The sequence below is a fragment of the Pelecanus crispus genome, chromosome 10, assembly GCF_030463565.1.
Source record: "Pelecanus crispus isolate bPelCri1 chromosome 10, bPelCri1.pri, whole genome shotgun sequence".
Taxonomy (NCBI): domain Eukaryota; kingdom Metazoa; phylum Chordata; class Aves; order Pelecaniformes; family Pelecanidae; genus Pelecanus; species Pelecanus crispus.
Window position 1 is genome coordinate 3848634 of NC_134652.1, and position 14370 is coordinate 3863003.

General features: G+C 43.3%; 1 protein-coding gene across 1 annotated transcript in view; it reads left to right on the forward strand.

Annotated features, from left to right (window-relative positions):
* C10H10orf90 (chromosome 10 C10orf90 homolog) overlaps positions 1-10517 on the forward strand; it is a 69922-nt gene extending 59405 nt beyond the window's left edge. The window contains exons 7-9 of the mRNA XM_075717959.1: positions 8680-8743; positions 10008-10107; positions 10479-10517. Of these exons, the coding sequence (XP_075574074.1) occupies positions 8680-8743; positions 10008-10107; positions 10479-10517 (203 nt within the window). The remainder of the gene's footprint in view (positions 1-8679; positions 8744-10007; positions 10108-10478) is intronic.
* The last annotated feature ends 3853 nt before the right edge of the window (positions 10518-14370 follow it).

Here is a 14370-nt window from a genome sequence, read left to right on the forward strand (position 1 = left end):
ATCGTCTGTTGTCATCGTTGTTCTGTATTCTCTGGAAAAGCCATTTTAGCATGTAAAATGTGCTTTTAAAGCAAGGAAGGACTTTGTCTCACATTTTAGAAAACAAAAGTGGAATGAAATGAAAATGCAGCTGTAGTCCAGGTAGGGGATGCAAGCACAGTTTCATTTACTGAGACGGGAAGTGGACATCAAAATCCCAGCGATCTGAGGATGCCATTTCCCATTACAAGCTGCTGCAAGGGAGGCTGTGGGCACAAGCATCAGTGTTGCCGCCTGCTCTGTCGCGGTGCGTGGCCCATCCACGCCCCCATATTTCAGCTGGATCTAGCAGGAGCTGCTTTTTAATTTTTTTTTTTTTTAATTAGGATTCCCTCTTTGAGTTGTTATTGGATCAAACGACCGTTCCAGCTCATCAAACAGCGTTGTGATGGGATAAGCTGGCGCAGGGTGGCGAGAGGGAGGGTGGGAGGTGGGGAGGGAGGAGAGCAGCACCGCCTCCTTTGGCACCAGCCTCTGATTTTTATGGGTGTAATGAGGCCGTACCCTTCCCAAAGAGAGCTCCCAGGTGGCTCGCCTACTGCACCTGTGCACAGATAACACCAAAAGCTGCCTGCCAAGGCAACATGGCAGGGATCATCCCTGACTATGTATTTCAAAGCTGGATTTCAAGTGGTAGAGAGCCTGGGATTTATGCAGGACGCAAAGGGGCCAGAAAAGGAAAAAATTCCTAATGTGTGTGTCTGTAGCTCCAAACACAGAAAGTCCTGAATGCCACCTCCATCTCTGGCTATACCCGGCTGTGAGTCGGTCGTGGTCCCGGAGGAGCTGGCTGTGGCACCAGCGCCGGGGACAGGGGCTGGTGGCTGAGGCTCGGTGTTGTCTCATCACAGCCATTGCTGTCCCGGGTACGGTCCGGCTGCCCGGGGTGCAGCGGGCAGCAGCAGGCGGCACAGACCCCCCCTGTGTCACCGTGTACGTTCCTGGGGCCATCTGGAAGCCTCTGGCTGTTGCAGTCACTTAGAAACGCCGAAACAGATATTAGACCTCAGCTGTCATTAGAAGTCAAGGGAATCGGGCGCCAAACACTTCTGTGCCCGCAGGCCAATTGCTTTGCCACCCCCCCGCAGGTGTTATTTGGTACTAGTACTAATGGTTCTCCTCTTCTCCCTGCTCTTAAAAAATCTCTGCCAAATGCAGCCCGCCTGCAGGTTTCTCGGTCTCGGGAAGCCGTCTGCTCTTTCGCAGCAACACACATTGAAACAACATTTGAAGTTAAGAACCCAAGAGAGTAAAATGATGACCTGGCAACTTGCTTAAGCATACAGCATCGTCTTGATGGCACCTCTAGGCTTCAGGGTGTGATCTTGCGGTTGCTTTTTTCAGTCTGATAGTTTCCTCCTCTCTCATTTTTTCTCTTTCCTGATGTCTTTGGGATTTGTGGAGGTAGAGGTCTTTACGGCTCTGAGGTTCACAGGGCTCATTGCCCAGCACACCCCCATACATTTTCCAGTGGTCTTTTGGAGCAGGTTGGCTGATGAATTTAATTTCCACTGACCCCGATACAGCGACCCCAAGGATGGATCATAAGTGCATTTGTGGCTGGGCAGGGGTAGAGTGTCTCTGCGCAACCCCGGGACGCTCGCAGAGCAGGTCACTGCAGCATGCTTGCCGCAAGCACTGGCAATAACATCAGTTATCCGATTAGTTTTCCACCACCGGAGGACATTCCCTGGCCCTGTTCCCCATGGGCACATCCCTGCCCGCACGGGAAGGTGGCACGGGAGTGGGGAGGTGGGACTGCCCCTTTGGGAGGCAGCCGGCTTCGATACAGGCGTAAATGGGGGGTTGAACTGCGGGCCGAGATGTTTCCCTCTGCGCTTGACAAGTTTGCTGCAATAACACCTCTCTGAAATAAGCTTGTGACGTGCGCTTCGCTCTGGCCTTGCAGCTTTTATTTCAATAGAATCATTTTCACCCAGGAAAAAAAAAGCAATGACCTTCAGAGATTTTTCTCCACCTGAGATTATTCTATCACACCAAAGTGTCTTTATTGATAGTACGAAATTATTAGCTAGCATGGTTTTCCAATGTTTTGACAGTGTTGTTACAACTTTAGTTCCTTGTAGGAGAAAGAAATAATTGGCATTCAACATCATTTCCATATAAATACCAACATCTGTGCACCTTCTATTTACCTTCTCATCCTCAAAAAAACCCAAGTTGTTTACCATTTTTAATTGTAATTCATGAGCAGGATTTTTACGAAATGCTGAAAGTAATCTTAGAAAAATGAAAATGTTTATCCTGCAGAAGATTTTATCGTCACAAGAGCACTTTGAAGGCAGAGAACCTGCAACTCTCACGCTAGCCTTTGTGCTGTGTAATGTGTACTGCTAAATTTTGAGAGTGCTAATTAGTCCAAGATAGACTACTCTGCTGTTGACTATGTCGAACAAATTAGAGATCCCACTGTGACGAACTGAATAGAAACAATGTTCAAATAACTGGATTTAAATCTCGAAAACCGTAATGTAATTACTCCAGTGACAGGACTACCAGCTGTTTATAGGCCTTTAAATCTGCATAATGAACAGCCTTGTGATCTTAGTGTACACAAGCACTTTCAGAGGTTTAAAAAAATTTTGCAGGCGCATATGTTTTTTTCATACCTTCCATTTTCCTTTCCTTTGAGAGGGCAGTGGTTCATTGGAAATGGCAGTATAAGTTGAACATTGCCATTCAACCCCTACTGCGGTGCCTGCTGTGTTTCTCTGCGTTTGTATCCAAATCCCGTATCTTTAGTAATATTTTGGAAACAAGTTTATACCTCCTCAGTCGTGCTTCTAAACCTTTCCAAAAAGCTTTATTGTAACTGCAAAAGCCTGGAGGGCGAGGATTGCTGTTTGTTTGTTTGTTTGTGTTTTCAAAGGGTTGGTTTCTTGAGAAGCTCTACGCCAGGGAGGTTTTTATTTGGACTGTAGAAAGAGGAGAAGACAGCAGTCAGAATTTGCAATAAGCGTGCAGCCAGCAAATCCTGCAGCCACTAACGTGCATCCTCAGGGTCTTCAGATGCCATAGGTGGCTGATGAGATGTTTGCAGCCGTCATCCCGTCTCTGCTTCTGCGTGACTTTAGTTGTGCCATTTCTCAGGTTCCTTTTCCCCGTTGAAATTCACAGCTGGCATTAGTGCCACTGATCCTGCTGGCACCTGGCTGCTTGGTTAAGGCTGACAGTTCTGAATAAAGATTAAGCTGCAGTCCGGTAACTGAATTAGGAAGAGGAATGACCTATTTTTATGATATTATTATTCATCCCATTGATTAGAGCAGTGCCTATGAGTCAGCTAAACACGGCAGCACATTGCAGGTCACTGGCAGTGGGCGACGTGGTCCCTTGGGAGCCTGATGCTTGGACTTGCTGTGACGACAGGGGAGGAGGTGATGCCGCAAAAGGGGTGACCAGCGTGTCCCCTCCGTGCCCTCATCCTTGCGAAGGGGGGAGATAGCCAGCCTCTGTGCAAGGAAGGTGGCAATAAATTGGAAAAATCTTCAAATATGAAGAATTTTCTGTATGGATGACGGCAGCATTGAAACAATGTGCCTTACAATGGGTGACTCAGAAAGTTCAGTCAATTTGATGGGGGATAATTTCATTGGAGTCTTGAAGTAGCCAAATAGAAAACTGAATTTTTGATGACGGGCTTTTTAATTCAGAAGTAAAAGGTCTGATTTCACCCATGGTTAGAAATTGAAACTAAAGAAGTTGGGATTAAGAAGCTGCTGCAAATTTTACCAAAGATTAAATTAATCTTTTGATGAGTTTACCAAGATCTGTCATACCTTCTTCATTTACTGCTACTTTTGGAAAGAAATGTTATGCTTTTCAAGACTACATGCTCTAATCAAACAAGAATTATTTAGGAAGGCCAGGTGAGATGCTAATTAACTTTTTTTCTGGATGAAATCCATGAATGTTCAAATATTATTTGGACAGAGGGGACTGAAATCTCCTGCATCATGCCCAAAATTAATTTACTATGAAAACGTTTTCATAAACCTGTAAACTTTACAGCTTTTTTAGAGATACTAGTGATGTTTTCCATTGTTAAGACTGAAATTTAAGGAAGATCAGAAGTCTCAATAGCCACAGTGTGGGACAGACCTGAACAGCTGGAAAACACCTTCCTGTGGGTCCTCTTGGGTGAAGGACCACTTTTGAGCTTCAGCATTTCTCTGAGATGAGCAGAAAGTCCAGGCAGTCTTACCATCAAAGCTTTAACTAATGGGTTATTGCATTTTTTATAAATAATACCAAAACCTCATCTGTTGAATGAAGCTGAAGTAATTCGTTGCATGAAGTCATTGACATACGATGTGCAAAATTTTGGGCAGCGCCCCTGGGTGTAGGCACTAGTTTATATTCTCTGGATGAATTCCCAGTCAAGTGCTATGGTCATGCTAAGCTGAATGCCACCTTGACATTTATCTTAGATTCAAGGCTAATTTATTTTTTAGGGCACTGTTGATTTAAAAAAGAGCAATGTTTAAAAAAATCTTTTCTATCTTAGGGCTTCTCTGGGTGAATGGGCTTTTGGTGAGTTATTTTTTCAGTTCAGTAAAAAAGCAGTTTAATTAGAGAACCACCACTACCAGTGCTTTGCTTTTCAAGGACTGGCAACACATCCTCAAAGGCACGCTTTAGTTCCTAACAAACTTTGAGAATTTGCATTCATGTTAGGAGAAAATGTATGTATATTTTGATGGGCAGAGCTTAGCCTTTGATAAATTTTGCCACTCTTTTTCTTTTTTAAGTGTTTCAGTGATTTAGTGGTAAATAGGAAGTCAGGGGATGGTTCCAACACAATCATTTTATCTGTTCTCTGTCTAAACATTTACTAACTTCCCGAGCAGGAAAGTTACTCATCCTGTCTGAGGTGCAGTTTAGAATTAGTTAAAATATATTGCAGTGATGACCCATTTACCTTCATTTACAACTTGCTGAAGTTGCTTCTTTCTCCCACTATGGAGATGTCAGACCACCGTTGCACACAGCGTTGGTGTAAATACCAGAAGCTCGGTAGTTTCACAAGATTTAAATAAAACACCAGTGAAGTGTTTCATGCTTATCTGTCTATACTTTTTTTAACTGCAGTGCATCACTGGACATGCTGAATGTCTGCTTTGAAATCCCTTCTTTTCTATCCTTCAGAATGGTTTTCTCCAGAAGTAATACAAGGCTGTGAAATTTGATAAGGAACTTTGATAAAATGCAATTTAGAAGACTATCAACCTGGGGAATTGTCCACCTTATGCCCCCCTTTGATCTTCACTTGGTAGGAAAGAATGTTAATTCGGGTCTTCATGACGTGTTTGGCAGGTTATTATAGCTCTGAATGCGTGCTGCTCTTCCACTTTGAAATACACTTCCTTCTCAGTATTGGATATTAACAAACATTTAAATGCACGTATGATTTTTATTTTCTCATTTATACCATTTTTTATTTATTTTTCAGTTAATTTTTGATTCCTAATCCTAAAATCCATCAAGGATTAGCCTTACTTCTGCTTGGTGCTTGCATGTGATTTTTTTTTTTTTTTTCTTATACATAGTTACCTGAGAGTGAGGCGAGAGATACTACACGAAAGTTTACCCCTAAGCATTAACCTTTTGACTCCAAGCTGCTTCACAAAGGGTATTTTTATAACCAAGATTTACCTTTTTCTTGGAGGATTTTCCCCAGAGTCTCTTTCTAATCCTTCCCTTCAAAGCCAGCGGCACAGCCACACACATAGTTCCAGGCAGAACTGCGGGCAGCGATGGGTCTGAAGCCCTTCAAGACCGTTTCCATGCCATCAGGAGAGGATTATTCTGGAGGAACGGCCGTACGCTCCAGCACCCGCACAGCTCTTGGCCTCTGTGGTGCTTCCCACCGACTCGAACGCAGAGGCCAGCCTGTCTTAGCATCTTGTAGAAAAAATTACAGATTAGCTTGTCATGCTGTTTACAAGATGGGTCGCAGGCCTGCAGATCCGCGGCTGGGTTTTTCATCCCTTGCATGTTCTGGTGGCTATGCACAGAGGTCTGGAAATGTTAATGTGTCATTAACAGCTTTTATGCAGGAAAAAAGGAGGGGAACCTTAAAACAATTAGTTTTGTTCCGGAAATCCTATGTCTGAGAATTCCTGGAATAAAAGTTCATCAATTTGAGTGGATGTCACTCACAGAGCAAAGGCAATCATATAAATCTTGGGCTCAGTGCTTGCCAGTCACGCTGTCTGATCGTATGGCATCTTGCGGGAGGTCTGCCTTGACTCACTGTGTGAGGGCTTGGTGCAGGTAGCGCAGGTTTCTGCTGGGGTGTTATTTCCAGCGCCCTCAGATGCTCTTCTGTGCCCAAGGGCAGGGGAACACGCAAGGAACTGGTGGTGACATCAAGGGTCTCGTATTGAGGACCGCCCAGACAAAAAAGATGCCTGAATTTGCTGTGCAGCATGAAGTGCCTCCTATTTTTGTTCTACCTCTGCAGAGAACCCATAGTGATGGCTTTATACGGTTTCAGACTGATCCCGTGCCGTTCTCCGGGTTAGAGGACGTGCCTTGCGGGAAGGGATGCATCCTGCAACCCTGAGCTGTCAGAGTGAGGTGTGCAGCCTCGAGCAGCAAGGGACTATGCTGAGGCTGCTCTGAAGTGCGCTGGGAGCCATGCTGGTCCCAGAAAATCAATGACCCTGGACCCTAATCCTTCACCAGGACCATTTGGCTCAGAGGCAATCTACTCCCTTAAGTTTCAGGGTTATTTGGACAGCAACAGCATCCAAGTGTTTATTCCTTTTAAGTTAATGAACATGTAAATGAATATAAAAACACTAATAAATAAAAGGCAAATTATATTTTCCTAGCAAATTGAGCATGTTGCTTGTGTGTACTGAAGATTTAATAAACATGATTAAGTGTAGACAACCGCTAAGTGGCGAAAAGTTAGTCCTCAGGCAGAGGAGGCTTTGCAGCCTCCCCTTCTTTCTCAGTTTGTGTTTTGAAAACTGTACCGGTTCAGAATAGAAACTGCTGCAAAGCTCCCTTTTATTTTTACATCAAGATACACCAGTGATCTTCAAGGACATGTAGGGTTTTCCCGAGAAACACGGTAATCTGAGTACAACTTTGCCTCTAGGTGTAGCCCCGTAAGCTGCTCGGGGCTGTTTGTTTGCTAAGACATCTCCCACAAATATCCCTGAAACATTTGGTGTCTTAAAGAGCAGGGAAGCAAACCTGGTGGGGAAGGGGTCTTTCTTTGGGCAGTGCTCACCGGGTCTGCTCAAGGCCAGCGTCTGCACTGGGCAGTTCTGGAACAAATTATTCTCTGTATTTACTTGTCTGCCTTGATTATTGTATTTTGTCTCTTCGGTGGGACGGCAGAAAGAGGCCGACATGGTGCCTGCTGTGATATGTATTATGTCTTCTAAACTTCCTTGGAAAATAGAAGTGCTAAAAACTTTGCCCATGTATTTATCTTACAGATACGTTCTGCAAATATACTGGCAAATACCTTTGATGTTCAGATTACTGTGACGACACAGGGCATCACACCCCTGTCCTCAGTGCCCCTGGAAAACTGCCCGGACCTGGCTGGGTGCAGGCAGCGCTCCGGTTGTCCTTGTGTTCAGAGGCCAGAACGTAGCCCCATTTCTTTCACACACCTGGACCGAGAAGCTCAAGTGACAGCTACCCACGTTGCCCGCGGGCATCAGGGCAGCCGCTCGTGCACCGCCCGGATGGTCCTTGCCCTCCTCTGGATGTGTCCTGCCGTACGGAGCGGGGACCCTGCCCCTGTCTCCCCGCTTTTTTCTTTCATCATCTTGGTGTAAATCTAAATAACGCAGCCGTGCAGGCAGCAGTCCTCTCCTTCCTCCTCTCCCTGATAAACGTGGTTAGACACAGTCTCCTTCATCGAGAATCAGTTCCGATTACATATTTACTGGCTTCCCACCTTGTACGAACAGCATCCCTTCCCATTCAGAAACCATTTTTGCAAGGAAGGTGTTAAAACCACCTATTCCTGAGACTCACTGACTGCTACGGTAATTATTTTCCTCTATCCAGGGAAATGCTGATTGGAATTATCACAGATATCTTTATATTTGATCAGGAAAGAGTAATATAATTTTCCTTCTCCTGACGCTTGGCATAATTATTCACAACCTTGCAAAACAGGTGTAAATTAAATCAGAAATGATCATACCAAGCCAGGTTGCCAACATACGTCAGCTGAGGATGCGGCCAGTGTGCGCGGGTGCAATTGCCTGCACGAGCACGTGGGGAAAATAGATCCCTTGATATAGCAGAAACTGTCGCTGGTTCTTGATCTGAATAAAGGGCATACACAGCTGCATGTGACAATGACAAAAGTCATATGCATTTAAAATAAATGAACTCTGCGATGAAGGTGGTTGCTATGGGTCTTATCCATCCTTCCCTTTCTGTTAAGGCAGCTTCAGGAACAAATTCAGCTCCAGGTGAAGTCGTTAAATGCCTTTCCATCGACCTGTGAAGATTTGGATCTGGTCTTAAGCCATCAAAAATTTAATCAGAAATATCATATCACAACTACATGGAACGTGACATTTAAAATTTCAGTAAATGCGGATTCCTCCAATATTAACTTTATTTTCCCTCTGCTAGATAACCTCTTCAAACCAAAGGAAAGATTCATTCCAGAGAAGGAGATGCATATGAGATCTAAAAGGTACAAATCGCTTTGCTTTAGAGTTCACCGCGAATCGCTGCCATCTCACGCCTGAGGCAGCGTATTCCCACATCATCTTCATAGCGCTGGAAGGTTGTTCGGCCACGCTGCTTGCCATGCTTTTGTGCAACGCTCGTGTTTTTCTTCCACTGTATCAGCTGGATACATTTGGGTCAGCCCTGCCCTTTCTTCCAGCGTCCTTTTTCTAGCAGTTTCAGATGGCATGGGGTACCCATGGTGTGAGAACTAAGTCCCTGAGAGGCACCTCATGCTGGACCTTCAAAAATGTAAGCAGTACAGTCACTCTGGGGCTTTTTTCATCCTGATTATGGCACCTAGTGTGGGAATTACAGCTGGCACCTATTACAGCAAAGCGTTAGAAGTGTGGCGTCTGACCTTTAACTGCATTGCACTTTACGCCGTCATTTACAGCAAGGAAAGCTGGAAATGGCTACCATGCAGAATTCACCCTGTTTTTAACCGTGCTTGAGATGTGTCCCATTTCTCTTCTCCAAAATACAATCTCCTGGCTGAGTGCAAGCCAAAACAGGCTGCTTCAAGAACTCGGTATTGCAAAATAGCAGGAGGAAAAATGAGAACTAACAGGCGTCGTATGCATGCAAAGAACAGGAGTGCTGCGAAGGAAGGTCCGCAGGAAGGTTTCTTTTCAAACCCCTGGGAATTTTATCATTGACTTCAATGGAAAAAGATCAGACCAAAAGTCACCTTTCTGAGGGCAACTCACGTTGTTTTTAAAATAGACACATTATGTTCTCCTTGGTAAAAAAGGTTCCTAATGACAGTGAACAACTGTTAACAGTCTACAGTCTTATAATGATGGGTTTCTTATATTTTAGAAAAATACTTGAAAATAATTGCTTGGTATTAATTTGGTGACATAAATATAAAAAAAGTGTACAGGCCAGATTCTGCTTTGAATTATGTTGCTATAAATTGAAACCAACTCCACTGAGCTTGTTAGAAGCTACTCCAGAATTACGCTGCTGCATCAAGATAACCTGATCCTGTCTCTTTCTTTACTTTTTAGTCCAAAATTAGAAGTGTTTTTCAGCAAGTCAGATTTTATATAAAAACATTATCATTAATAATTTATAATTCCCATGCCATAACTCTAATTCACATACTTAGAGATGCCCATTAATGACAAGTATTCCATTGAAGGCAAACCTTTCCTATAAGAAAAACAAATTCTTTGCAAGTCCCAGGGGCGACGTGTGAAGTTACCTTTCTAAATTCATTCCAGGATTTATGACAATTTACCTGAAGTAAAAAAGAAACAAGAAGAAAAACAGAAACGGATCATGACCCAGAGTAACAGACTGCGTGTTGAGATCTTTAAAAAGGTAAGGATGCACTCTGAATGCCAAGCACAGATTTGTAACCCTTCTTTAGCTGTGAAAGGAGTCCGTAGAGGCAGCACCTGCCTGGAGAGCCCACCCTAAACATGTGCAAACCCTGAGAGGAAAGGATGTTTTTTTAAATCTTGTCCTCGGGGCTAGACACTTCTTTAAACTTGAATTAACAGCTGAACCTTGTATTGGAATTAGGCTTTTTTTTTTTTTTTTTCCCTTGTCTTTTTTTTGAGCAACGTAGCCAGAAGATTTGAGGTGCTAATACCACTCACCTACACTACTACTGAGGATTTCTACACTTATAGACATCTCATGTATTTTAATGGTATCTTAAGGCTGTTCTGCATTTTTTTTTTCCCTAGCAATTACTGGACCAGCTCCTTCAAAGAAACACAGAGTAACAAAGGATTCTCTTGCCCATCATCCTAATTGGATCTTGGATGCCTTTGACTGCTAGATAAGCCATAAAATTTACTGTTATCTCAATTATCTGGAGGTATTTTTCTTGTCTTTGGCTCTTTATATACAGAAAGATCATTTAAATTTCAATTGAAATTTTAAGTAACTTTCAAGTAATCAAAAACAGTCTAAGAGGGAACACAGCTATTTCAGAACATTACCTTTTGGTCAGTTTACCCAGAGGAAATAATTTTAAGAATTTTTAATGCAAATACTGAATTACAGTGGTATTATTTATCTTAATCTTTCAAAAAGTGTATGTCTCTGTAGCAATAGAACTGGGTTTATAAGACCTGGAAAACTTATTTCTCTGAAGTATTCTCTTAATTGCTTTCCTGTGAGTTAAATCCTTGAAGTAAAGAAAAATGAGTATTATTATTTGTTATGTTTAGAAACTAGCTGAAATAGCATTACCACGTAATCATAGCAGCAGCAGTTTCACATTAGTACTTAACATACCAAAAGGGACCAATATTTTAGCTCTCTGAAGAACTCTATTCCTGTTTATATAGTGAATCTACATAGCAAGCTTACCTGTTAAAGAGCAATATTTAAAAATTTGATTATAACACTGTTTTTTGTGTTTTTCACTGTAATATATGTTTTACTCCACTTCTGTGAGCATTAACTATTTATAGAAATGGCATATTAAGAAGTGGTGCCAAGAAGTATGTTTGCATCAAAACTTCAGAACTAAAACCATCTGTAATGTTTCCTCCAAAAATATTTAAATCTTTATTTGTACATTTTGGAAGTAAAAACAACCAGCTTACAAACCAATGGAGTTTATTTATGGAATAAAATATGAATATAATATTGATCCAACTGCTATGTTTTTATTCGGTACTGTTAAATATAGCACAATTATTGAACCTTCTTGAGAAGTCATGCCTTTCTATGCCACAAATCCTATGGTAAAAAATATTGCCCATAAAAATCATTGCAAGTGTTAACCTCTGTTGCATGAATACTCAATTGAGTGTGTTTGAATGAGGCTGGAATTTGGCCTTTGATATCTATGCTTTATTTTTCCGATCTAGCCTGAGATGTAAGGTCAGGTTTTTTGGAAGAGGGATGTCTGTGAGCTGGGCTTTGGCCACTGAGATAGCCTCCAGCTGTGTGACCTGTGCTGGACGCAAGGAACCTAGTTATATTTTGTGCTTTGACTGTCTCTGTTAGATTACTTTGCCTCTTTGTGTTTCAGCTTCCCAGTTTGCAAAGCAGGATTAATGACGTTAATTTTTGCTCACAGAGAAGGTATTTATTGAACAGATATATTTCATTCCAGATAGGTAATTTTAAAAACTCGTCAATTAGTTCAATACATTTCTAGAAGGCATGTAAGGTAAGGTAATGCTGGCTCTGAGGAAGAAACTGCCAGGGTTCTTCCCCAAAAAAAGTCTTTTTAACCAAGCAAGCAATGCTGTACTGGGAGCTGAAGTCAGGGCTGGACCACACATAGCTCCAAGTAGAACTTGTAAAAGGGACTGGAAGAAGCAGCATCCTCCAAGCTTTGCAGCTCAGCTGTGTGGTAGATCTGCTCTCCTGTGGGTTCATTGATCCCTCTTGCTGCTCTCCAGGAAAAACATGCTGCCTGCCTCAAACAGGAGGGCCTTTCTCTCTCCAGTGGACTTCTGGGTCTCCACCACAGAGTGATAAATTATAGCTGTAAACACACCCCCACACGTGGTCTCCTAGACTGAATCTGAAAGATTATCTTTCAAGCTTTCTTCCAGTTATAGCTCACTACAACAACTCGAGACATTTCCTATAGAAGTCAGTGCCAAAATCCCCTTTGATTTCAGTAGGAACTTAGCATTTTTCCCCCTTGGTTCCTTAGTCTCTAGTTCCTTGACTTCAGACAAATGCAGCTTTGGTTCATCAAGTTTGTACCCGTCAGGAGAAGTATTTCCTGCACACATCCATAGAGAAATACTATCTACATTTAAGCCTGCTTTACTGTACACATTCAAGCCTGCTTGTAGTCTTACCCTAGAGCCACAGCAAGACATTTTGGTATGGAGACAAGACGTTTGGTGTTTGATGTCATAGAATCATAGAATCATAGAATCATAGAATCATCTAGGTTGGAAAAGACCTTTAAGATCATCCAGTCCAACCATTAACCTACACTACCAAGCCCACTCTAGACTAATCAAGGGTAGACCAGACTAAACCATATCCCGAAGTGCCACATCTACCCGTTTTTTAAACGCCTCCAGGGATGGTGACTCCACCACCTCTCTGGGCAGCCTGTTCCAATGCCTGACCACCCTTTCCGTAAAGAAATTTTTCCTAATTTCCAGTCTAAACCTCCCCTGGCGCAGCTTAAGCCCATTTCCTCTTGTCCTATCGCTAGCTACTTGGGAGAAGAGACCAACACCCACCTCACTACAACCTCCTTTCAGGTAGTTGTAGAGAGCGATAAGGTCTCCCCTCAGCCTCCTCTTTTCCAGGCTAAACAACCCCAGTTCCCTCAGCCGCTCCTCATAAGACTTGTTCTCCAGACCCTTCACCAGCTTCGTTGCCCGCCTCTGAACACGCTCCAGCACCTCAATGTCTTTCTTGTAGTGAGGGGCCCAAAACTGGACACAGCATTCCAGGTGCGGCCTCACCAGCGCCGAGTACAGGGGGACAATCACCTCCCTGCTCCTGCTGGCCACAGCATTCCTGATACAAGCCAGGATGCTGTTGGCCTTCTTGGCCACCTGGGCACACTGCTGGCTCATGTTCATCCATGGGGACCTGGATGGATTGCAGAGGAGCACACAGCAAGATACTCACAGCCTGGGTAAGGAATGTCCCCTGGCATGGGACTGACACCTAGAGCCACCGGGAGAAGAGGGCCCCAAAACTTTTCCCACTTCTTTGGCAGAGCAGAAGAGCCAGAGCCTTCCTCATTGGGAGTAAAAGAGTATTTTACTTTGAAATCAGACATTTGTCCTGCAGGATGCCTAGGAGCTAAAGGGACATGGGTTAATCTAACTGCCATAATATACCCCTCCTCCATGCCCATACAATTTTATATACATATGTAAATGCATGTAAATATATATGCATGTTTGACATGCTTCTTGCTGTCTGGCTGGGAATATCAGAGGAGCTGATCCTCCTTAGAAATCATGGCAGCCAGGTCTTCGTGAGGAAATGAACCACGTGAGCAACTGGGATGAACGGCAGAGGGTTGGTGTCACAAGGCTCAGCCTGGTTTCTACCCCTTGGCACCCCCATTGGCATGCTGACCAGGGCAGGACACTTCTCAGCTGACCTGGCTTCCTCTCATTTCTGCCAACCATCCTTGGAGACAGGGTACCGCACTGGCCTGCTGCATCCCCACCTCCCCTGGCACATGAGTAACTCCACCTTCTCACAGACTTAAAGCTGGTGCACGATTCACAAAATCTTTTGGCTTTGTTGAAGGGTTATTTCCAAATGGTTTTATTTTCTCTAAATGTAATTTTCCAAATCTGCAGGACAAATATGCGGCAACTTGAGGTGGAAATTCTCTTGTATATATAAGCTTGGGAGTATACCTACTGAGCAAAACATGTAACACAAGTCGCTGTCGGGGAATGTTTTACATGATATGAAACCTTTGCTTCAGAAAACCAAAAATGATCTCTGTTGCAAACCTAATTTATCTTTCTGGGCTTCAGAAAAGAAGGTATCTGGTAATGAATCCAGCAAACAATTCTGTCATTCATTTCAGCTCTACAATCCAGTCATTGTAACAGAAAATAGACTGTACAGGAAAATGTTACTTCAGAAAAACATGAGCCTCACAGACTTAGCCCT